The 26,871-nt window shown below is 47.8% G+C and overlaps 1 protein-coding gene across 1 annotated transcript in view; it reads left to right on the forward strand.

The window, feature by feature from the left end:
- Positions 1-22,155, forward strand: part of TM4SF5 (transmembrane 4 L six family member 5) — a 69,414-nt gene extending 47,259 nt beyond the window's left edge. The window contains exons 3-5 of the mRNA XM_085637575.1: positions 15,364-15,515; positions 18,301-18,493; positions 20,659-22,155. Of these exons, the coding sequence (XP_085493701.1) occupies positions 15,364-15,515; positions 18,301-18,493; positions 20,659-20,673 (360 nt within the window). The 3' untranslated portion in view covers positions 20,674-22,155. The remainder of the gene's footprint in view (positions 1-15,363; positions 15,516-18,300; positions 18,494-20,658) is intronic.
- Positions 22,156-26,871: the final 4,716 nt, after the last annotated feature.

Below are 26,871 nucleotides of genomic sequence, written 5' to 3' on the forward strand. Positions count from 1 at the left end.
GGCTCTCCTGTGCTGGGCTCACCTTGAGTCGGCTGACCTTCCTCCTGGTCCAGTTGCTCCCTTGGCAATGGGAGAGGAACTCGCTTAGGATGGGAGATATGGATCCAGTGCTGCTTCCCTTCGACTTTCACCGCCGTTCGCGTGGCCAGGAGCACCTGGTAAGGCCGGGACCAGCGCGGATCCAAACTCGATTTCCGTTGGTAGTTTCGGACCAGGACCCACTGTCCTGGTTCTACGCCGTGTCCAGGACCTTCCGGCAGGGGCTGCAGTGTGGCAGATATCTGTTGATGAATGGAACGAAGATCTTTAGTCAGAGCATACAAGTAATCAGTCAACATAGGATATTCAATGTCCCTGAAAGATTTGGGCCGGGGTACTCCCCATACGTTGGCAGGTCTGCCGAAAATGACTTCGTAAGAGGAGATACCGCTCCGTGAGTGGGGAGTAGTTCTTACAGACAACAGGGCCAGGGGGAGGAGATCGGGCCATTTTAATCCCGTCGTGTCCTGAAGCTTAGCCAATCGCAGTTTTAAAATTCCATTATATTTTTCAACTAGACCCGCTGACTGGGGATGTCGAGCGGCGTGAAACTTCTGCCGGATGGATAGGCCCTTGCATACATACTTAACTAAGTTAGCATTAAAATGGGTCCCATTGTCGCTCCAAATTACCCGTGGCAACCCATATCGAGGAAATAACTCTTTTACCAGAGCTTTCGCAGTTGCCAAGGCAGTGTTCTCCTTCGTGGGGTACGCCTCTACCCATTTGCTAAAGGTACAAATCACCACCAGCACGTATTTCAGATTGTTAACTCGCTCTAGCTGTATGTAATCCATTTGGAGTACTTCGAAAGGCAAGGTGGGCGGTGCAAAACTACCTGCTAGGACGGGGATACTAACCCCAGGATTATGTTGGAGACAGATTATACAATGCTGGACCAGGTTCCTAGCTGTCTTGGGGATATTGACATTATACCAAACAGAATCCAATATGGCACAGATGGCCTGAACTCCTACATGCGAAGGTCCGTGTGCCATAGTTACCACCGCATTTACAAAAGCGCTCGGCAGTAACCATCTACACCTCTCTGACAGATCGGTCCAACACCCATTCTCATCAAGCCTCCCCACTTGCTCCTGCCAGTATGTCAGTTCTTCCGGGGTCACCTCTTTCTGCAGCTCTTTCACGCTATCTATGGTGTTATTAAAAACCTCTGTTTCTATCATTCTTGTCACTACAAGCATGGAAGTGGTGTCAGACCGGGCCGTTTCCTTCGCGATCTGGTCTGCAAAGAAATTTCCCCTCCCCACGTCATCAGTGATAACTTTGTGTGCACTGCATTTGACTATAGCCAGGGTCTTGGGCAATGTTAATGCGGCCAATAACCGTTCAACTAGTGGTCCATTCTTTATTCTCTCACCATGGGATGTCAGGAATCCTCTTTCCGCCCACAACCTCCCAAAGCTGTGCGCTACACCGAACGCGTACTGACTGTCGGTGTAGACGTTCATCCTGATACCTTTTCCTAGTTCGCAAGCCCTGAATAATGCAACCAATTCGGCTGCCTGGGCCGACCGGTATGGTATCTTCGCCGCCTCAACTACCGTTTGTAGAGTAGTGATCGCATAAGCCGCAGCTGTCTTACCATCTGGTAATCTGAAGCATGACCCATCTACATACAACTCCCCTTGGGCATCAGATAGTGGGGTGTCAGTCAGGTCTATCCGACCCTTGGTTTCTTCTTCAGTTCGAAAGATACAATCATGTGTGTCTTGTCCACCGCCTTCCGAAGGGAGGGGTAACAACGTGGCAGGATTCAAATTAACACATCGTTTGATCGTTATGTGAGGTGCAAACAGTGTCAACTCGTACCCTGTAAGACGTGCACTAGTTAAGTGCTGCGTCTGCGTCCTGTTTAATAATACGTCCACAGCATGAGGCACCATCACTGTCAGGTCCGTATTCAGGACTAGCCCTTCCGATTGTCTGATTGCTATGGCAACTGCCGCTACAGCCCTCAGACAACTGGGAAGTGCTCTGGCAACATTGTCCAAAACCGCCGAGAAAAATGCACAAGGCCTTTGCTTACCACCAAAGTCTTGTGTCAACACTGAAAGAGAACAACCGTCCACCTCATGCACGTAAAGCACAAAAGGCTTCCGGTAGTCAGGGGTGCCAAGCACAGGAGCAGAGCAAAGAGCAGTTTTCAGAGCGGAAAAAGCATTCTGGCATTCGTCAGTCCACGGTAAAGGTTCATGCACATCCTTCGTAGTTAGATACAGGAAAGGTTTAGTCAAGAGAGAATAGTTAGCAATCCATTGGCGACAGTAGGAGGTTATGCCAAGCAAAGCGCGGATATCACGTTGCGTGCGGGGGACAGGCATGTTAGTTATGGTTGCGATACGCTCAGAAGTCAACCGTCTTCCCTCCTTCGACAGGAGATGACCGAGATAGGTCACCTCCGGTTGACAATATTGAAATTTAGAAAGTGACACCTTGTTACCGTGGGTGGCCAGATGTCGCAGCAGGGTTACCGTGGCGTCGCGACAACCCTGTTCTGTATCAGAAGCCACAAGGAGGTCGTCAACATACTGCAATAAGACATTACCTGGCGGCAATTGCAAAGAGTCCAATACCTTTTTGAAGGCTTGGCTATATATGCTCGGACTTTCGGTGTACCCCTGGGGGGCGCAACAGAATCTAAAGCTGCGGCCTCCTAACGAGAAACCAAACAAATGTCTACTATCTGGATGAATGGGAATACTAAAGAACGCATTCTTTAAATCAATCACCGAGAAAAATGTGGCAGTGGGAGGAATCATCGTTAAGATGGAATTAATGTCCGGCACCACAGGATACTGGGGTACCACAGTTTTATTGATTTCTCGTAGGTCAATCACAAATCGATAGGTATTAGCATAATCAGGGGACTGGGGTACAGGGGCTCGTTTAAGAATCGGGAGAATTGGACTGTTGCAGGTATTGGACGCCGTTTCTTCCACCACCCCTGTTTTAATCAGGTCGGAAATAATGGCCAGTAAGGCACGTTCACCTTCGGGGGCTATTTTGTATTGCGGAATCCTTGGCAATCGAGCATTCTGTTTTAAAGTGATGGACACCGGTGGAATTGGTAAGTACCCCACATCAGTGTCCCCCAGGGCCCAGAGGTTCCTCGGGAGTGTCGCAAGCTCAGGGGGTAAGGAGTCAGTTTTTGCAAAACATTGAATGGAGGGGACAGAGGGATTCCTAATGGTTAGGTAAACTCCATCGGGGGAGCAAAAGATGCGTGCATGTAATCTTTTTAGTATATCCATACCCAGGAGATTTTCCCCACACTGGGAGGTGAGGAGGAAAGGTGATTCAATTGTTACTGGTCCCACAGTAAGGGAAAGTGGTTTTGAAATGGGGCTTACCACTGGAGTTCCAGAGAACCCCACGGACACATTAGTCTGCCCAGACAGAGCAGCCCCCGGGACCAAGGCACGTGAAACAGAACTGTTCATAGCCCCTGTGTCAACCAAAAACTTACCTGATGCCTCCAGCAATTGTGCATGGACATAAGGTCCAGCCTGATCTATCGGGATTGACACATGCCCCTTACTCTGCCCTTGGCTATCCTATGCTTGAGTGTACCCGATGTCTCCCTCCGTCACACGTCCGTCATGGTAGTATTGTTTACCCTGACTCTGATCGAAATAATTCTGACTGTTCTCACCTCGTACCGCCTGTTCTTGTCTCGTGTATCCACCTCGATGTCCACTTACTCTACCCCTTCCACGTCCCCTAGAAGCAGCGTTCTGTTCATGCAATAACGGGCATTGAGCTCTCCAATGCCCCTCCTCCTTGCAGAAAGCACATTGATTTATGCCGAGATCCGTTCGCCCAGTCGGGTGCACGGGCCCCGCCCCTCTCGGAACGAAATTCTGTACCCCTCTCCCCCTTCCTCTACCCCTCTCCACCTGCTGTAACAATACTCGTGTTTTCAGATCCTTTGACTTTCTTTCTGTCTTATCCTTGCTCTCATTTCCCCGATGTTCATAATACTGAGCCATGCTTAATATCGTGGAAGGCGTGGTGGTCGTCCAGGTACTCTCGGCTGCCTGTAGCCTAGCCGATACCTCGGGTAGCAAATTTGTTACAAATCTATTAACAAATAAACGTACACCCCCCTCCGTAGCCAGGTCCTGCCCGCTGAAATCAATGAATACTCCCTCAAACCTTGTGAAGAAATCAGATACACTTTCATCCTTCTTTTGTTTACAGGCCGTCAGCTTGTCCCAATCTACCCTTCTAGGCGGGATCAAGGAATGCATATATGTTATTATTTTTTCAGGTAGAGCCAATATTTCAGGTCGGGGCTTATTCCCCGGCTTGCGATCTCTATCCCAGTTTCTCAGTTGGTCCCATGTCCCACCAAACTCCGTGACATGGTCCTGGTCATGTACCTGGCGCCAAATATCCACCAGTACTAGTAGGGCGAAGAATAATTCAATATCCGCCAACGTCATTACTGCTGACGAGGCGGCTTCGGTCAGTTCTTTATAATAGGCAGTGGGGTTTTTCCTAGGCAACTGGCTTTTCAAGGATAATACCTCACTCCGCTTCCAAGGGGTATAGACCCATTGTTCCTGGAACCGGGCATCTACTCCCGGACGGGTAATGACACCGTGGTCATCCACCACTGCAGCCACTTCTGGGTGGAAGATAGGGTGTACCTCCCGCATAGGAAATTGGGAGGATCCGGCGGGAAGGGCGGACTGCAGACGAGTTCTATAAGAGACCAAAGTCTGCACTTTCCCATACACGTCTTCAGGTGTCAGTCGGGATTTGTGAATCTGATCAAGGATATCATACAATATGGCCGGAGCTTTCCCTTCCTGGTGTACCTGTTCCCATACAGAGATGAGACGGTTAGCCATATGTTCCAGGGCATGCTGTTGCATTACCGGTTCGTAGTCTCCCATGGTACTCCAGATATCAGCAAGGGTATAAATAGAATGTCGCATCCACTGGGATGCTTGTGTGGCAATAGCTGCCCTTTCTTCTGTTCCCAAAGCAGAACGAGTGAACAACCTCCTCCCCTCCGCCAGACTGGTCGGATGTACCGGAGTAGTCACAGCTGCTACTGGTGTTGTGCTAGCGGAGGAGGAGGGTAGAACAGAAGGGGAAGACATTGACCCCGTCGGCAGCTGAGGGGTCCCGGATGCAGCTGTCGAAAATAAATTAGGTAACAGGGCTATAACGTCGGACACAGATGCCGACAACTGGGAGAGGTTTGGCAGGGAGGGAGAGGTAGTATTGGCCGGGGGAGCCGAAGCCGAGGCCCCCAGGGACGTATCTGGGGTCGGGGCCGAGGCTCTTGTCACCTCGGGGTATAGTCTCTGGGGCACATAAGGGGGCGGTGGCCTGGTGTCCAACAGATCCTCTATTTCATCCTCCGCATTCGGGCGGGTCACATAACTTTTATCAACTTTTAGTCTGAATTCGCGATTCATGCAATCCAATCCTTTCTCTACTCTTTCTCGGTCATAAGCCATAGCCTTCTGAGTAACACTCTGTCCTGCCTTGGCTCTAGCTACTTTCTCTTCCCTTTTCGCCGCTGCTTAGCCTCCTTCTGCCATGCAATTAGAGCATCGAACATGGCTTGCCTGCTCCGCCTAGAAAACAATTGTTCCTGTAGGAACGCAATTTTCTTTTCATCAAACGAACCAGTCTTGGGCCACCGTAAGTCTTCATTACCCTTAGTATACTTATGCCACAGAGTGCAAAACAATAAAGGAGAGATTCCATGCTTGACATACATAAAATGGCTCGGACTGCCTTCTGGTGGGGCGGGTTGGCTCTCAGCTAACCTGGAGTCACTTGTGCGGCAGCAGCAGCCAAAACAATTCAATTTACTGAAACAGGACATTTTGGTTAGTTTTAGACATATACACATAAAACAACAATCAGACACAACATACAATCAATATCCGAGAACCAAGCCCGTCGACTCCGGTTCACGATCCAGGTTTCAAACTGCACGCGGGGATTCCGGTCACCCTCCTGGCTCACCACTAAGACCAACCCCTCTCCAACAAGGACTTGCCTCGTCGGGAGTATGGCCTGTGGCTACCCAGTCCAGGTCACAGGTCCTTCCTCGTGCAATCCGTCTATATTCCTCCGGCGCGCTATTTCTAATCAATCCAATATCATCTGTACGTACTTCGAATCAGATCAATGTAATGCGAACCTAATCAAACCAGACACCACTCTCCGGTGCGTGTCTTCGAATCAACGAACCGCTGTCCAGCGCGAGCTTCAAACAAATGCAACCAGTGCTCAAGTCAAGACAAATGCATCGTTCTCAACGAATGCCCTTAAAATCAATCAAACAGCACACCGTCCTCGACGCGTGCTTCAACAAAACATAATGCACCGTTACAACGCGTGCGTCAAATCAAATCAAATCAATCTATACTCACCGGGTGCACCCAGATACGAATGTTCATTCTCCGCTGCCAACTCCTCCTGGCCAACTTAGTCCATTTTCTGGGTTAAGCCCGTAGGACCCCGGTGAAGGGTGACTAGCAGCAGGGGGCGTACCGAAAAGTCGCGCAGGGTGGGAGAAATCCTCAGGCTCCTTCTCCCGTCGACCGGTCAGGACGCCCCCAATCCCACCACCCGAATACGGGGGGGGGTTGACCCTGTCACGGGGTCCCTTCGTGGTCGCCAACTGTTGTGTTCAAATAATTATTCCAAGGGCCACACTTACCATTGACCCGCAATATCCATTAAATAAGGAGCAGTTGGCAACGTGGAAGGTTCAAACGTTTATTGTCATCATAGATCTCTATATAGAGGAGCCTCGTCGATCCTCACCCATCAGGTGCGCCGAGGAAGTCTGCTGGCTCCTTGACGGTAACACTCTTTTATACATTTATCAGCACAGCATACAAAACCTTATATGTGGAAAAGTACCAGTTAGTCCTGGCGCCCCTAATGAGCTCATGCCTATTTCTAGTTTCGGTTACACATACAAAGGGTTACTATCTTTACCGAGAAGGTCGGAAGGGTGACTCCCTTCTCGTCCCAGGTCTGGAGGAATTTGCTTGATACTCCCTTTTAGCAGATGTGACCTTGCTTCTCAGCAACTCTGTCTGTCTCCTAATTATTACCGTGAAAAGAGAAGGCAGATGGTGTGTAAGAGGACCACGTGACTCCTAAGAGCAGGAGCCACAATCCAAGATGGAGGCAGTTTGGTTCTCGGCCCTTTTGTCATGCTAAACGTAACGGGGATTTCGATCCTTCCAATGCACAGTGGTTAAGCATACCGTCATTAGATATACTGCGCTAATCATACCATAATGACCTGAATACCTCATGCCCTATGTCCCCAAAGTCAAGGCGCGCTGCAAAGGCAGCGAAAGTCAGGGTGCGCCATTGCGCAAACCTAAACGTTGCAGCTGGCACTAAGTGCTGCGCAGCTGTGAAAGGATGGGGCGAAGGAGTGCATCTCCCTCCTGTTTACCAACATGCCCCTGAAGGAAAGAAGGACCTAAACGCTGCCGCTGCCCACTGCTTGCTGGGCAGCTGGAGATGGTCAAATGAGGCTCGGGCTCTCGATGGCCCTTGAAACAATATGAAAAACGTTGGAGCCACACACGGGCTCTAGAAATGAGGAGGGGGCCAAAACGTTGGAGCCACCTAGGCTCTAAAAACAAACATGTCCCCCGGCACTGTGAAGCCACACGGGGCTCTGAAAACAAATATGCAAAGCGTTAGAGCCTCACGGGGCTCTGTAAACAACCATGCCCCCTTCGTTGGAGACACGTAGGCTCTCAGAACAATTATGCCCCGTCGTTGGAGCCATGTAGGCTCTGAAGATCAACTATGCCCCCAAGTCGCTTCAAACCAAATATACTAATAATATGAGGGCGGACTGGCGCGTAGATCAAAGCATGCCAGCCTCGTTGGAGCGGCCCGCTGCAAGACGGGGCCACTCGAAATGTAATTACCGCACTGTGCCTCGATCAGGCACCAACCAGTGGCCATACGGAGCTCCCCCAGCCCTTTCTTACTCACCGGGCTGCTCTCGGGGGAATCCTCGTCCTAGGCGCTGGCCGCACCTCTCTCGTGGGGCTTCCCTGGGAGTCCCGTACTGCCTGCATTCTTCACCCGGGCCCCCTCCTGGGACCCAGGGCTTTCCTGGACTCTGGCTGCCACCCTCTGGACTGGCTGGCGCCCGCGGGGCTCTCCTTCAGTCATGGGAGCCCCGCACAGGCAGGCGCCAGCTTCTCCACCCAGGTGGCTTTTCCAGACAGCGGCGGCGTGCGCGGGACTTCCTCCGGGAAACCGGAAGTCCTGCCCGTCGCCAGGCATAATGCTGCCTGACTTCCAGATTCGGCCGAACGGGGCCACGGCGGTGAACTTTCTTCGCAAGAGGGGTAGGCTCCCTCGAGAGTTAAAATTACTTTCATAAGGCGGGGTGGGCACCCGCCACTATCACTACAAAAACAAGCGGCATGAAAGCGGGGCGGGCACCCGCATTTAGGTACACAAAGCGAGCGGGGCGGCACCCGTAATTCCAATAAAGAGATCACGGGGGAATCCCTATGTAGGGGATTCCCCCAGCAAGGGCTGCAGCGCAGCGCTGCGCAGCCCCAGGTTCTCCATCAGCTGGGCAGTTCCCCGAAGGTAGCGCTCCCAGGGCGCTAGAACCAAGGAAAAGAAACAAAGCTCTCACCAGGCTCTAGAAGATCAAAGCAAGCCTTGGCAAAAGCAAAAATAAAGAGCAACAGGTCCAGCAGTCTTGGGCATAAAAGATGGAGCAAAACAGCTCCCAGCAAAAGGAAGGTCCTCCAGGCATCCAGGGGCAGGGCAGGGCCCAGGGAGGACAGCCTTCTCCTGGGCCCCCAGCAGCAGCACGCCCCTGGTAGTTTCAAGTCCATAAACAAGAACATTTTCATGGGGTCACAGCCCCTTCTTTTAAACTACATTTTCCTTTGTCTCAACAACTGTAGGACAAGGGGAGAACCAGATACAACTGGTTCAGGAGCACTTTGTTTTGCCCAGCTCCCCTCTCTATTCACAGGACAGGCCAGGGACATCAGACGCACCACAGGAGGTGGAGCCAGCATTGTGAAGGGAAGGCACAGCCCTATTCAGGTCCCAGGTGCAACTCCTCCCTCCCATCTACATGCAGATCTCTCCATTCACCACCGGGCAGACTCACCCTGGCTCCTGGATTTCCCCAGCCCTCTCAGCTCCTGTCAATTACAAGCCAGACAGGCAATTCACATCACACAGAACACAGACATGCCAACTTCTAGAAGTGGCACTTCTCCACCAGTCCCCATAAATCTGCGCACACCATTGCGCAGCATTTATTCTCACGAGTTTGCATATACCAAATTCGCCCCTGCACTCCTCTCACATCAGGAACTACCATGGACACACATATCCCCCATGCATTCCTATGGGAGGGCAGGCCAGTCTCACTACATGTAACACAGACCGCATGCACTTTACACTGGGACACAGTGCTAAAGTGCCTAGAGGCCTAAAACTACTAACACTACATAGGGAAAAAGGCAAGGATAATTACAAAAGGTTAAGGGGTGAACCTGGCAAAAGGGCCAGGTCCAACACAGTGCATAGCCTGGCTTGCGTTACTTTATGTCGCTCTGCAAGGTGGGGTAAACACAAAGAGGTGCAGTGCATAGCCTGGCTAGCCTTACTTTATGTCGCTCTGCATGGTGGAGTACACACAAAGAGACTCAGTGCATAGCCTGGCTTGCGTTACTTTATGTCGCTCTGCATGGTTGGGTAAATCCAATGAGACGCAGTGCATAGCCTGGCTTGCCTTACTTTTCATTGCTCTGCATGGGGGGGTTAAATACAAAGAGACGCAGTGCATAGCACTGGCTTGCATTCCTTTACGTCGCTCTGCATGGTGGGGTGAATACAGAGAGACGCAGTGCATGACGTGGCTTGCGTTACTTTACGTCGCTCTGCATGGTGGGGTTAATATAGAGAGACGCAGTGCATGGCGTGGCTTGCGTTACTTTACGTCGCTCTGCATGGTGGGGTAAATACAAAGAGACGCAGTGCATAGCCTGGCTTGCGTTACTTTAAGTCGCTCTGCATGGTGGGGTAAATAAAAAGAGACGCAGTGCATAGCCTGGCTTGTGTTACTTTACGTCGCTCGCATGGTGGAGTAAATACAAAGAGATGCAGTGCATAGCCTGGCGTGCGTTAATTTACGTCGCTCTGCATGATGGAGTAAATACAAAGAGACGCAGTGCATAGCCTGGCTTGCGGTACCTAACGTCGCTCCTCATGGTGAAGTAAATACAAAGAGATGCAGTGCATAGCCTGTCTTGCGTTACTTTACGTAGCTCTACATGGTGGAGTAAATACAAAGAGGCGCGGTGCATAGCACTGGCTTGCATTCCTTTACGTCGCTCTGCATGGTGGGGTAAATACAGAGAGACGCAGTGCATGACGTGGCTTGCGTTACTTTACGTCGCTCTGCATGGTGGGGTAAATACAGAGAGACGCAGTGCATGACGTGGCTTGCGTTACTTTACGTCGCTCTGCATGGTGGGGTAAATACAGAGAGACGCAGTGCATAGCACGGGCTTTAGTTACCTTGCGTCAGGTAGGCGTTACATGAGTGGAGTGATGGATAGTTTCCAGAGGGACCTGAACCCACTGACCACCCTGTCTCTTATGTGAGCAGATCTGGACCCTTGGGGATGATTCTGAGGGTGGTGTCTGGTTGATAATGGACACTATTGATTCACTGTTGTCGGTTCCGTCAGTGACATCATTCAGGCTACGAGGCAGGGGTGATACCCGCAAGTGAGGAGCGGCCTGCTGTCCTGGGTCACAGGGGGTATTCAGACAGAATGTTGAGTTGGAAATGTCTACTTACACAAATATCGAGTTGAAAATATCGTGACACAGAAATATCAACAGCAAGAATATAGTGGTCAAGAATATCGAATTTAAGGTAAAAAATATTGTTTCCAAAAATATACAAGTCATTAATATCATTTGCAAAACACAGTAAAATAAATTTTGCTTTTTTTAGTCTGTAGCGGGTTGTTTGTTTGTGGGGGAATTAGGAATTCTTAGATAATACAATATACATTGTTATGTGTCCATTACGGGTCCACTATTGTTTTTTCAGTTCATTTTATTCACTGTTTTTTGTATTTTTTTAATTCAACTTTACGTTCCTTAGTGGAAATCTATGATTCTTTCCTTCTTTTAAGTATCAATGCTCCACCTGAGCGAACACATTTGCAATTTTTATAAAGGTATGTATAACTCCTCCTATTGGTTAAGACCAAAAGGCATCATGCTTCTCATGTTTAGGATGTGTTGTGACTCTTTTTGACGGAGGATTTTCACCCTGCTTCCTCCTCTTGCGTTCACTGGTGCCGTGGCCGATGCAGTGGCTAGCGAAGAGCAATCTTACTGAGCTGGCTACCGGGGCACTGCACTGGGGGCAGCCAGGGATATTGGAGTGGCTCTCGGGCTCAACCACTGTGCTCCAGAAAAAACAAGGCAACATCCTACAGGCGATAGCGAGACGCAACTGGTCTAAATATGTGTTGCCCAAAAACCAGAATACACCATACGCCCTTAGCCTGCCACTGGAGGACTTTTTTGGGCACATTCGCTTGCCACGGCCGCCCGGACTTTGCATTCTGGAGAGTGGAAGGGTTGGATACTTGGGGCAACATGTACTCAGACTCGCAATTACAAACCTTTGAGGCTCTGGTGACTGCCTTTGGGATACCACGGGGGACGTTCCTACTCTATGCATTGCTAACGCGTCAATTCTTCCAGGCATGGAACAACGATCGCACTGAACCTGTTACATCACAACTCTTACGTACTGACGCACGGACGTGGCAGGCACGCAATAACAATAATCTACACTTCCATTAGACTAGGTGGCGCGTAGGCCTGGGCTAAATTTCCGTTCCGCTCGCGGAAATTGCGATAATTAGAAATTTTCGCATTCCGCGGAGAGCGCTAAAATGTCAAAATTTCCGCATTCCGCAGCTTAGCGATAGTTTGTTTCTTGCTCGCGCTGTAATATAATACATTCTCGCGCGTGCGCGATCGCCTTACCTGAATCCCCGCGTTCGCCGACAAGTTTTCCCGATCCGGTCGCGTTCTCCACGAGATGTTGGATTGTTGGTAGCCATATGCGCTGTCTTGCGACAGTTCGCGCCCGCAGTAATGTCATTGGTCGCGCGATCACGTCTTTCTTCTCGCGATCATGCACCGTGGGAAGAGTGAAAACAAGATGGCCGCGCCCACGAGCAACCGCATGGGTAAGTTGGCGAGCCGCGACCACGCAGAAAATACCGCGAACGGGCGGGAAAAAAACTTCCGCATCTTCGGGATATTTCCGCGTGTTTGCGGAGATTTTTAAAATTTTCGTGATAATTTGCGAAAGTCAATTTCGCAAATTCCGCCCACCCCTAGTGGCGCGCTCCTTTTGATATCATTGCATGCATACGGGGACACAGAATTATCGATCACCATCACTGATAAACAGTGGGCACAATGCATCAGTCACCCCAAAACCACATCCAGGAACACCAGATTGAAATATACACAATTCAACTATTTACACCACACATTTTACACCGCACAGGTGGGCACGGATGTACCCAGCCTCCACTGACGTGTGTCCCAGGTGTCTGAACCCATAGGCAACATTTACTCACATCGTATGGACGTGTCCTCGCATTCACTAGTAGTGGAGCGATATTGCGGCAGTGCTCACGGAGGCGGCAGGTGTCCCGGTGATGACCCGGGCCACTCATTTCTTACTGGTAATTACAAAGCATAGCGCCTCTCGCAAAGGCCTCAATAAATTCTTGGATTTAGCCCTGGGCATTGCAAAATGAAAAATTGCAATGGGTTGGAAGTCGCAACTAGGTCCCAACACACAACCCTGGCTGCTAGACCTTCGTATGGCACTAGGCGTAGAACACACAGTGCAGCTGACCAATGCCTCACGTTCACCCGCACGGACCAACTCCACTCAATGGCAAGGTTACTTGTCGTCTATAGAGACCAAATTAACCGAGACGCAGCAACCCCGGCATAGTTTACAAATTTGCTGGATGCCCTCAGCGGGCCACACCCACCTCTATATGTAAACACAAAACATGTCTATGCCAAGTGGGGTGGAGCCTGTCTCTGTCCCCCCTCTTCCCCGCGTGCGCTCATGATTCACACTCATTCAACCACATACGTGGTCCCATGCCCCGATCAATTTATGCCGAGGATTCACTTGGACCAGTCAGACGAGATCGGCCTTTTTCCATTATTTTATACAGTTAACAGTTTAAATGTTTTGTAATGCAATGAAAATGTGTATTTGAATTTCCTTAATATTCGCCTACGAAACAGTAGGCAATTAATGTCAACATTGCGTTAATTGTACTGTATCAGTTATACCCTTACATTCTGCATAAGTTACTCAAGCAACTGTCATTGCAATGCTAAGCATATGATTACTGATGTATGAATATTATTGGTATATTCTGTTGGAAATCAATAAAGAATATTGAAAAAACAAATCTACTTAATTTAAATATATATATTTAATTTATTTTATATTTATTATTTTATTTATATTAATATATATATGTATAAACATTGATATTTTGTACAACTTTGTTTTTGGCATCAATTTTTTCTCAATATTTTTGTACTTACATGTTTAAGTATAGGGAGTTGACAATTTTGCATTCTATAATTTTACATCGATATTTTTTCATCTATATTCTTGACATCGATATTTTTTACATCTATATTTTTGACATTGATATTCTGTCAATGAACCTCCACAACGTTCCCCCGATTTACCCTGATTCCCAACTCCAAGTGTTGGAGATGGGGACAGACCAAGGGGGGAGTTTGCACATACTGTAGTCGCTGGTCATTGTTTCACGGGGGTGGGATCTCTTCACCGCACCTTTGACGTTCCCTCTCGGCGACTGCATCCTGAGACTGGACACCGCCTCTGCATTGCTGCTGTCCCTTGCTGTGGTCGTCCTTCTTTCTTGGATGGTGAATCTGGGCTGCAACCAGCAAGGTTCCATGTGGCATCTGTTTGGTTTGGTTACGCACGTGTGTTCATATCTGGAGAATATGTCCTTTCATGCTCATGAACAATGGACCCTCAGCCATGCCCCCAACCCTCCTGCCTTTATTTAATTGGTGGCAACGTATATAATATAGTATGATTTATTTTGATTCTTCTTTCCCTTTTTTTTCTCATCAGCCTTGAATGCTCTTTCATTTGGTCGTTTGCTACGAATACGAGGTGACCGGCGTTGTCACGCAAACTACATTCAATACAGTTTCACAACGCAGGATATGGTTTAAAAAAAATTATATTTTCAAACTATTTGTTTTTCTCTAGGTCACTTAGATTTTGAAATGAAAGTTGTTTTTTTTACTACGGTTTTCACCTAATTTTTTTATCAAACTAAACTGTTGGAGGAAAGGCGGGGGAGGAAGGAAGCTACCACTAGGAAAAGAAAAGGAAAGTCACCTCAGGGAAGGACCAGGGAAAAGGAGAGAGATTACAACATAAACATTTTATTGTTCAAACTTAGATCATGGTTTTAGGAGAGAGTGGGCGGAGAGAGCAACTGTATTAAAGATTACTTGTGATTGCAGCAGTGAAGGCAGCTAAGAACTGGACTCATTCATAAACCCATCATCTCGCCCTCCTTTATTCACAGGCTCGGGCTGCTGTTTTTAGGTCGAGCCTGGGTCGCGCATGCGCTGCTCTGTGGCATGCTGTATTGGAGTATGGACTTGAAGCTCCTTCCACTCCCGGGTCCATATTTTTAATTGGCTTGTGTCATTGTCCTTCATAAATGCGGACTTCTGATTCATTAATAGGCTTGTTAGTCCCTCCTTGTCTTCATTTGTAACCACCCATGAGGACTGGCCCTTTCACTTCTGTTACACGGTGTGTCTTATTTACTCTGTAAGCACTATTTTCTTTAGTGAGTTTCTCCTACTGCAGGCACTACATGCTTTCCTGCAGCATTCTGCACACCATACACACTTTCTACACACTTTCACTTTCCAGGCAGCCTGGAACAATGGCGGCCCCTTCTTTGAAAGGAAATAGGTCTCACATTTACAAGAATTTGACCTGTTGGCGTTGTAAATGACAATGCCTTTTATGTATGTGTTAATTATCAAAACAGATAAATAGTAGGCATTATCATTTACAATGCCAATAGCTTAAACGCTTGCAAATGCGAGACATATTGCACTGCACATGCTTGTTTGTAAATGTTGACACTGCTGTTGCTCCCTCCACAGATGCTGCGCTCCGTCTTCTCATCGCTGTTTGGTGCTTTAGGGAGTTTTTACTGCCTGGTAGTTTCCGCCACAGGTCTGGTGGATGGACCGCTGTGCAACACCGCGGAGGCTGGGCAAGCGGCCAAGTGGGAATACCCCTTCAAGGACAGGAAGTAGGTGCACGCTGCGCTCCCGCGCTCTGGAGCCCCTCCTCTTCCGTTAGCCTAAGTGCGCGTATATACAGGATGTGGCGGGGTCAGCTCGTCTTAGAAATACCTTCCTCTGTCTTCTATCTCATTTTACTATTGTTTTTAATGCATAATTGTTCATTTTATTTTTAGCATCTGTCATACATGGAGCATTGTTTTTAAAAATTCCATCTCTCTCAATGTAGCAGATAAGACTCCTTCGGACTTTGCAACAGCACCAGGTTGTAATGAGTCTACAAGTCGCGCGCCCACAGATACTCAGACACAGCCTGCCTGACCCAAAAGGCAAAGAAAACAGAAAACATTATTGTTTAACATTATATAAGTGAACCACAACCCTGATGTGAACCTACTGAGAACCTAAATATCATTTTATTTAAATTTACTAGGGGGATTTATACCCCAGACATACCAATAATCGATTGCTTTATAGATCGAGACAGTTTATTTATATGGAAGTATCCAGCCCTGAAATGTCACTCCCTCTAGTGGTCCAAGATCCGCCTGCCTCTTTATGGTCACGCGTACTTGATAGAATATGGCAGTGGCAGCGTTTCATTTAGTAACAAGCATTTACAATGCAATGGTCTCGGCATTGGTAAAGTTAGAGCTATTGGCATTGCTCATGACATTATTTTTGTTTATGTTTTTGTTTTTAAAACATTTAAAGAAAGGGCATTGTCATGAGCAATGCCAATAGCTCTAACTTTAACAATGCCGAGACCGTTGCATTGTAAATGCTTGTTCTCTGTGTGAGCTGTGCTTTTGTGGCTCCATGAGACATTTTTCATTAAATGGCCAGAGCTCCGCCGGTGTTTACTCTGGGTTTATATCCGTCTTCTTCCTGTGGTTTAGCCGCTGACCCTGTAATGCTTCTACAGGGGATTTGTAATAAAGCAGGCTCTGCCCTTTACGAGACAAACAACGCCTGCATTAACCGAGGCAAACACAAGCGACCTTTATCAGCAGCGGGGCTCTCGAGTGCTGTTTTGTCTCCTTGCAAATAATCTGCTTTATGATTGCGATTCAACTCACTGAAAGAGTGTCTGTGAGACTCGAGCGCACGGACCCAGTTCATAGCGCTGTGAATGTCTGCGCCACGAGTCCATATCTCTCCCAGGTGGCGAGGAGGCCTATCCGGCCGACAGTCGGCAGCAAAGTGGCCGCCTCTAGGTTACTCCCCATTGTAGCGGCTCCGCTGGAGCAGAGCGCCGACCCAGGGGTTAATTAAGCGGTGCTGAAACTTGGACGTCTTCTTCATCATCAGACTTAAACCCAAAGGGAGATAACTTGTTTATATATAGCGCTTCATGCACCACTCGTGCAGTTTCTTAGCGCTGTAAATATCGTGTTATTGTTACCCATTCATGGATCTCATTTGACTGATCTTCGAGAGATGGCAGGCTGAGCTGGCCTAGGCGGGATTCGAACCCGTCATCTGCCGATCCCCTATTTTTGTTTAGTGGCGAACGTTCAGCTCGCTGAGTTGTCTCTCCAGCTAAACGAGAAAGAAGTCATAGAAAGCCAGGGAAGTGTGGCAAATAGAGAAAGAAGAGATGAAAAAGAGCTACGAGAGTGGAAGAAAGGGAAATGAGGTGCAATGAAAACTAGACAACCTTGGTAACCTCGCCATTGAGCAGCACGCGGAGGTGGAGCGTGGGGGCCTTCGAAAACTTTCCATATTCGTTTGTAGTAAAAAACAGAACATCCCTAAACCACGTCTATTCCTTAAAACGGGGTTTAAAATGCATAGGGACGGAGTGGCGTACTTGCTTGAGCGGAAAGCACGTCCTCAACTTGAAGCCATGTGTGCTGTGCAGTTTTTTTACGAACATTTCTCTCCAAGATTAAGTGGCGTAATGTACAATGAGTTAGATGGCTGCAAGTCCCGTCAATCAATTTAAGGTGAGGGAGCAACGCCGGGACACCACCGCCTTTCTCCGAGGCAGAGAAGAACTGCCTCGGAGAAACGCAGCCTCGGTTTCGGATTCGGGGGCGTGTTTCTTTTTCTCTCCTCTTGCCATTGGCTGGAGGAGAGAAAAACACGCCCTGCGAAAAGCAACGAAAAAACACGCCCCCCGATCCGAAAAGGACGGGGCTTCAACGGAGTGACTGGACCTCTTCTCCAGTGGCTGGCCAGCATTTAAGAGGCCAGCCAATGGAGAACAGGAGAGAAGAGGGGCGGGTGCAAGCCCCTCTTCTCAAAGACATTAAATCTCCGGACTTCCGGTCTGCCGACCGGATGGTCCCGAGACCTAAAAAGCATCTGAAATAGTAAAATGCTTCGCTGATGTGTTCAGCTTAAAGAAGCACAGCGCCACCATGTGTTGGACTCTCATAAATCGGTGCCAGTGTTTAACAATAGGTGCCAGTGCTGAGCACTGGTAAACACTGGCACAAATAAGCACTGCTGACACCTAAAGGCGCACGTTTAATACATGGTTCTCTGCTTCTGCCCTGCAGTGGATGGGTGTCCAGTGTAAATCCACGAAGGCTTCAGGGTGACCTCTGACATTGTAAATGATGCCTATCTAGACTTACAGGACTGTTATCCCATGTTGCTATCCTAGAAGTGTGTATTGAATCTTTCCCTTGTGTACCATCGATGCACACCCCAGTGCAGGTGGTGCCTGTCTATAGGGCCAATTATAAATGTGCTTCTTTTGCAAAGATCACGTGTGTTTTGGTCTCCTGACCACCATGCATGATGAATATAAGATACCTCATGCCTGACTTCTGTCCCCTGCAGTGAAACTTACTTGAAGAATGAAGCTCTCTGGACGACCTGTAAGGAGCCGGAAAAGATTGTCCTCTGGAACATCGTGCTGTTCTCCATCATGCTGGGACTCAGCGCCTTGGAGCTGGTTCTCTGTTCTATTCAAGTCGTGAACGGGCTCATCGGGGTCATCTGTGGAGACTGTCGGAAGAAAGGCAACAATAGTGTAAGTATTGATACCACGTGCGCTGTATCTGTCGAGTACCAATGTCGCGTTCTGTGTCAGCTTCATCCCTGTGTGCGGTGTGGGCATCTCCCTTGTGTGTCCATTACGGCCATCTCCATTGTGTACATTATAAGCATCCTCACTTGCAAGCATTATGAGCATCGTCCATGTGTCCAGCACGAGCACCAGCATTTTATGTCCAGTGGGAGCATCACCCCTGCGTCCATTATGGCCGATTAGGTGCTGCCACAGCAAACATTGTACATATATATGACCTCTTCGCTTTGTGCTTATTGTGACCATCACCCTTGTGTGCATTATGGCCATCTGCACAGTGCTACGAGCATACCCTCAAATATGAATATCTCTTCTATGTCTATTACAATCATCAGCCTTATGATTTTGAGCATCACTTTTCGGTGTCCATTATGAACATTGTCCAAACATCCAATAGGATCACCCCCTATACATATTATCATCACCCATTTGTGGCCAGTATGAGCCTCTGCCCTTTGTGTCCGGTGTGAGATTCACCCGTGTCCATTATGACCATCCCTACTGTCTGCCTGTTGAGAGCGTCATCCCTTTGTCTCCATTCTGAAGCCTGTCCGTGCTACCTGTATGAGGATCGTTCGTATGTCTGGTATGAGCATCACCCCTGTGTTCACTTTGATTATCTCCAATGTGTGCTCATTAGGAGCATCATCATCAGTGTGCGTCCATCATAAGCATCTCCACTGTGTGTCTGTTATGAGTATCGTCCATGTGCCCGCAGGAGTATTAGTACTGTGTGTGCATTACTAGCATCCACATGGAGTGTGCATTATGAGCATTCACATATTGTGCACATTACGAGCCTTCATATGGTGTGCCCGATATGAGCATCTCTGCTGTTTGCGCATTATGAGCTTCCACTTGGTGTACCCATTATGAGCATCCATGTGTAATGCCCTTTATGAGCATCCACATGCTGAGCCCATTATGAGCATCCACATGCTGTGCCCGTTATGAGCATCCACTTGCTGTGCCCGTTACGAGTATCCACATGCTGAGCCCGTTACGAGCATCCACATACTGTGCCCGTTACGAGCATCCACATGGCATGCCCTTTATGAGCATCCACATGGCGTGCCCATTACGAGCATCCATATGGCATGCCCTTTATGAGCATCCACATGGCGTGCTCATTACGAGCATCCATATGGCATGCCCTTTATGAGCATCCACATGGCATGCCCGTTACAAGACTCTACATGGCGCGCCCATTATGATTATCCATGATGTGCTCATTATGATTATCCAGATAGTGTGCCTATTATGAGCATCCAGATGCTGTGCCCATTATGAGCATCCAGATGCTGTGCCCTTTTTGAGCATTTCCACTGCATGTGCTACTTCACTCAACGCCACTCTATGCCTCTCCACTCTCCACTCACCGCTACCGCACACAACTTCACTCTTTGCCACTCTACTCAATGCCACACCACTCTACGCAACTCTACTTTATGCCACTCCACTCTAGTCTATGCCACTCCACTCTGCTCTGTGCCACTCCACACCACTCTATGCTACTCCACTCTATGTCACTCCGCTCTATGCCACTACACTCTAATCTACCCCACGCCACTCCACTCTATGCCTCTCTACGCCACTCCACTTTATGTCACTATATGCTATGCCACTGCCCACCACTCCACTCTATGTCACTCTACTCTTTCCAACTCTATTCCACTCCACTCCACTCTACACCACTCCATGGCACTCCACTCATCTATATGCACACTATTCTATGCCATTCTGTGACACTTCGCTCTGCTCTAAACCACTCTAGTCTATGCCACTCCACTCTACTCTTTTGCCACTCTACTCTATGCCACCCTACTCTACGCCTCTCCACTCCACTCTATTCCACTCCATACCACTCTACACCTCTCTACTCCAGTCTCCTCTAAGCCACTCTACTCAACTCTCCTTTACACCACTCTCTTCTATACCTCTCTACTCTGTACCACTCTACAGCATGCTACTATCTTTTAGCCATGCTGAACAGCATTCACGCTGCTGTACATCACGGCTAAACAACATTGGGAAAGCCAATAGCTCTCTCATAGATGAGACCTAAAAAGACAACAATGAACTTATGTTTTTTTTTCTTTTCTTCATAGGATGAAGGTTTGTGAGAGAAGAACTTGCAGTCCATATCTAACATATGGTGAAAACGTCCTGTCAACAATGATTCCTCTGTGTCTTCACATCACTTCCTTTTTCGTTCCCTCTCTGGATCCTATGGTTGGAACTTAGAGACGGTGTCTGTCATTCTCTTTGTATACTCTAGTTTATGTACTAGTTGCCCTGAGACTTTTTCTTCAGAAGCTGTGGAATGTCTTCTGCACACTTGGGCAGAGAACGGAAGTTGACCTGCAGAAGTTCCCCAGAGCGGCGGCCATTTTGTCCCTTCACTCATGTGACGTTGTGACTCCAGCTCATCCGCTTCCAACGAAACAGGAATGGTGGCACTTAGAGGTGAGTCCTCGAGAGTTCCTGGGTCAAAGGCCAGAAGACTGAAGACACTCTTACTATCGGGACCCCAGAGCACCATCACCCTTTGCCCATCTTCTTGTGGGTCTAAAGATAGTTTGAAGTGCCTCACATAAGATACTGCTCTGTATCCCCGCCCCTCCCTGATGCGCCACAGGTCCAGCCCTTTCCCAATCCTCCTGCACTTATATCAGCCCTACCCCAGCTGTATCCCAGCCGGATCCAAGCCCTGTTCTAGTCTCAGCAATCAGGTAGAAGGCATCAGTGAAATAACCTGTAGAAAAAGTACTAAGAGTGACCGTATCGGGGTCTGGGGGACGACCATTAAGGATTATATGTAGGCTTTCCTGTTTTCAGTTTCTATTTTTGGTAAATTCTGGTGGTGTTTTTTCAGTGTTTTCCAGTGATTTCAATACTTCAAAAAAACAGTGCTTTTCAGTGGTTACTCATTTTTGCGCCATAAAAACCAACTGAAACAGTGTTTTACCGGTGTTTATGGAACGCTTTGTTTTTATTATTGCTTTTTCCATTTTTCTTCAGAAATTGTATACTGCTCTACATTTCAGAAGCTTAATACAGTCATCAAATACTTTCCATTGCCCTTTGATTCTGCAGCTCAGGTTTAACAAGCATTTGCAATGCAAATGGTCTCACATTTATGCTATTGACATTGTAAATGACAAAGCCTTTTATTTATGTTTTAAAAAAAAAAATAATAATAAAAGGCATTGTTATTTGCAATGCCAATAGCTCAAACTCGCGTAAACGCGAGACCTATTGCATTGCAAATGCTTATTTTTAGAAGCAGGCACATCTTGTTACTGCATGTTTTTTTGTAGCTGTGTTTCTTCGCCCCATAATTTTTTTTGTTTATGTGGACTTTTGTTGCAAGGATATGGTATAGAGATTCCAACTTTGAAAATGGGAAAACATGTACTTCAGTTCTGTTGATTTCAAATGCAGTTTGTGCCACTTCGTTTGTGTGTGTGTTTATTTTGTAATTAACTGTTTCATATCTTACAGCGCGTTAATTATACCAGTATGTTTTTTTTATTCTTAATATGCAGTCCGTGTGACTATTGTGGGGCACAGTTCCAGCTCAATAAATACGAAAGTCCAATGAATCAATAATTGCCATAATATTTTTTTTACATTTTTGGTTGATTCTTACAACGGATCTATTCAATTTAGAATTTTTATTGTCTTCATGGCAACTTATATTCAGCTGTTGATTTTTATTCTCTAACAACATCCTGGAGTGCCACAAATAATCATATTCTTGCTGCAATACCTTCAAATAAATTTGACTGTATATAAAATTAATAATCAATATTGGAGCGCTTACCATCTAAGTTTTATTCCTACACAAGCAGACCTCTATGACAAAAGCAGTACCCACTGAGCATTAGAAATAAAATACTGCTCTGTGATCCGCCTAGTACATAGTCTTTGCAGCAGACATAGTAACCCTCCGCGCTACCTTAGATGACTCCACACTGCCACCAGACAAAACTCCAGTCTCTCTCCTGCAGGTATGTTAATTACCAGAGTTATCCATTCTTGGCACTTTTATTGTTGCCTGAAAACTGTTGAATACAAGGACCTCTGCAGTGCTTTTAAAACAGCTGCACTGCTACAAAACGGGCTCCCCAACCGAGGGGAGGGAGTCACTGTTACTTGGCCTCTTTAATGTGGGCTTTATTCGCAGATGTCAGGAGCCCTTTGGTGCGTGAGGGGGTGTGAGCAGTAGGGGTCAGTGAGATTACCCTCCCCATGTGCCTGACAACACTCCCTGGCAGGAGTTCGTTAATTTTACTAGCAGGCTTTTTCATTCTTAAAATGCAGTGCGTGTAACTGCATTGTGGGGCACAGTTTCGATTCAATGGATACGAAACAAACATCGAACAGTGTGTGGCATTACAGACAGAGCTGATACATTTGCAAATAGAGAAGCACATTTGAAACTCAGTGTCACCCTAACATTTTGTGATCTTCCGCAATTCGCAGTCTTAAAACCCATTCAGTGTGGCAACTCCAACAACATTACAGCCCTTGATAAAATCTTTTCTCACTAAAGAACCAGCCAGCCACTGCTTACTTTCCGCATTTGGCCTTTGATGTGCAAACAGCAGGCGTGCAACATCCATTGGACTCAAAGGGCTTCAGCCCCCACCTCCCACTTCGTGTGTGTCAGCCCGGATGAGACGCTTCCCGGGCACCCACAGCCGCACCCGAGCACTTCACGGTCTTTAAAAGACCATTTGCATGTTAATGAGGCCTCGCTGTTTCACCCCTTCTAAGAGCCCCTGCAGCTTCACTCTGCCTATTGCTTAAAGATGCAGTCCCCCCCTCCCCCCCCCCCCCGGAAATTTGGCTCTAGTTTTGAGTTAGGTGCAAAACAAAATCAACAGACGTTGGGAAGTGCTAAGGAGGCTAGCTTCACAGCTGACATAATATGTGATTCGTACCTCAGGCCATGTGTGACACAAGCAGCCAGTCCTGGCCATCAAGAGACAGTATGATGGCGTTTGAAAACTAATACTGGCACAAGGCAGTGCAAAACTACAGGTCCCACAAAGCATAGCGAGAACAATCAAATGATGTAACTCAGTCGCTTATAAGTGGCGATTGGTGCACTTGTCTGTGGTGAGGGCACGGAGGCCGTAGCTGGGGATGAATTTGACAAAAAACATGTCCAGGAGAGGTGTAATCTAATGTAGTCCTGAGCAAGCAAAAGTAAAGGATGAAAGAGGAACTACCGCTGTTCACGTTCAGAGAACGTCCTCATTATCCTTCAATGCTCCGTCAGAGTGCATCTATTTTTGTGCTTTCTTCCTCGTTTTCTGTTTCCCCCCTAAATGCCCACCCCGTGTGCCCTGTGATGCTTTTATCCTGTCCATTCCTTCCACTTTCCCTGCTGTTTTTGCTTTTTCTCATTCTCGTGGGAGGGCGGGGGTGCACCATTGGACCCGCAATGGCATCAGTAATGTCCACTCGACCTGACAAGTACTGACAATGCCCGCAGTACTGAGGATGTGATACCGAGGTGCTCTGGGTAGTCCAGGAGGCACGCAGTTGGCAGGAGTGGCTGTGCGCATGTGTGTGTGTTTGCAGATGAGGCCAAGATGCAACTGCAGTGGAGTTAAGAGAATCAGTGCCTTGAGAAAAGTTGCCAGTACACCTACGGCCGCTGGAGAACAATTTAGGATAATAATGGGATTGTTGCTACCAAGTGAGGGATACTTTCCTGATCCGTACCGATTGAGAATGTCCGTGTGTTTGTGTTTAGTGCTGGCGCGGATCCGATGACATCAGTGCTTCTGAAAGTTCATTTGATTGCAGGAACTGCTTTCTGCTATTGGCAGAGGAGGGCTGGCCTGTTAGGGGACTAGCATACGTGCAAAACTGAGATTTCATGACACGCAGTGGCCTGAAAGGCACGCTGGGCTGGGGAGGAGTCCACCCAACCTCTCAGAAGTACTACTGACCTGACATCTTCCACTTTCATCAAAGAAAGCTTTGTTGTTATGGTCTCTTCATATGTTTCTCCAGTCTCCCTCGATAAACCGGGTCTTTGCATCGAGGACCCTCGATATCGGCCGGGGTGCATCTAGGAAACACACAGACCCTTGCTGACATTTTACCCACGCTCCGAGTGGCGTCCACCATATGGGCCATCACAGCATCACGACACCAGCGCGTGCACATCATTACGATAGGTTTTCATTCAAAGACTGTTTCTGCGCGCAGCCTCGCCCCCAGGGGCTCTGAGAAGGGGCGAAAGAAGAACAAAGCCTCATTATGTAAATGGTCTTTTTAAAGACCTGTGAAGTACTCGAGTGCGGCCGCAGTCAGAGAGACGGCAGACCACAACAGCTCCTCTCCCCCGTCAACTATGAAAATCAGTGACACTCGGTTTAAACCGGGTCAGCTGATTTTCATCTGGTGGTGTACTGTCGTTTAGATTCGGTTTAAACCGAATTCCGGACAGCCTAATTATATGTCAAAGTTCAAGAAAAAACTTAAAGCAGCCTTTTAAGAGGCTTGTGGTCGTCTCTACCGGTGGCACACTAAATAGTCATCTCCAAGTCCTTGAACCCGCATTAGACACTATAGATGCCCGTTGCTACATTCCACGCAGAGACACCACGGAGGTTAAGATATGAGTGGTGGGGGGATGGCTATATCTCGAGCCTTGGAACTTCTGGATGTCCAAGGGAGCCCTGGCAGTGATGGGTCCCCCCCTTTTGCCACATAGCCCTTGAAACTGCCAATCTTTAATGAGTGCTGTCCCTGGCTCAGTCAGTACCACCATGAGTGTCTTACGCTGGTTTGGCATCATCTTTGGCTGCTGGTCTTGTCTACGTCTCACTCATTAGAGTTCGTATTCCTCTGTTGGGACCTGAGAGTTCTGCTCAATGGTTCGAACCAATGGTTCCTGGCAGTCATCAAGCAGATGCTCTCGGCCCTCCAGACTGCTTCCTCACACATACTAGGGGTCAGTAGCCAATTAGCTTATTCATTCGCACATTGAGTATTTGCACTTTGGAGCCATTGAGCTCTTCACTGATCTCTGGTACCCCACCTAGTCCTTCCGGGCCAAACCTCCACCCTGGCAATACCTCCCTGGGAGATCAGCCCTATACCCCCTGCTTAGTAATTTTACCCCAGACGTCTGCCCAGCATCGTCTTGGTGCTCCTTCCTCACATCACGTGGACTTGACATTAACTGACTGGAAGAGAAGAAGCAAAAGAAAGAGAAACCCAGGGTCTAGCACTCACCGGATTTGCACCCAGGATCTTTAACAACATCTGGACCACATCAGGCAGAACACGTCACTGGCTTGGTTCAGGAAAGAGTTGAAGTTGCTTCTCTTCAACGAGCTCTTCATCCATCATCAAGCGGGAGCTTCTACTAGCCCCCTGAGATCTTCAAGAGGACCACCCATCTTCTGATATTCCAGAATACTGGACTTGGGCTTAAATGTAGCCTTGACCTATAGATGTACTACACTTTGATGTCTACTGCACGAGTACATGCATACATACATATTGAACATATAGATTTATATTCATACAGAAATACACATACTCTATACACAAGAAAACACAGATGTCATACATACAAGCATACATATATACATATATACTTGCATACATATACACATAGATAAGCACATACACACAAATGTAAATGCATACACATATACATACTCTTATATAATATATACAAATAAACATGCATGCAGTCCCCCATAGATGTACGCCCGAACACTCCTGCACTAGCACCCCTCTCCTGACGCTTCCTCGTCCGCTCTGACTTCCCTCTCAAGCTCCTGTGCTCCACTGCTCCCAACACAATATGAGAATCCCCAGACCCTTCACCCCTCACACGCCTACTCAACACTCCTGGACATGTCTTGCACCTTGCTCCCTCGCCCAAGGTGTGATGCTCCTTATACCCCTTAAACACTGGTTTGGTTGACATGTGCCCAAAGCAGAATCAATTCTGATGTCCTTTTACTCCCCCTAGAAAGCTGGACATTCCAGTCCCCTTTATTTAAAGTGAAAGGAAGATCAGATTCTGTCTCTGATGGAACAGTCATAGGACGAGAAGAGTGGTCACCGTCTGCGGTGTCCATCCGTAGACATAGGTTAAACCTCTTCCCATTGGCCAAGACCTCCTCACCAGGACTGGTCCTAGGGCTAGGCAATACTAGACAGATGCCTAGGGATTACCTCCAGCAGAGGATCTCCTCAAACAGCCACACACTCCAGACTTTAATTCCATCTGTATCTATCAAAGCGCAAATATTGACTTACTCTATAATATCAGGGTC

Source organism: Triturus cristatus, chromosome 12, assembly GCF_964204655.1.
Source record: "Triturus cristatus chromosome 12, aTriCri1.1, whole genome shotgun sequence".
Classification (NCBI taxonomy): Eukaryota; Metazoa; Chordata; class Amphibia; order Caudata; family Salamandridae; genus Triturus; species Triturus cristatus.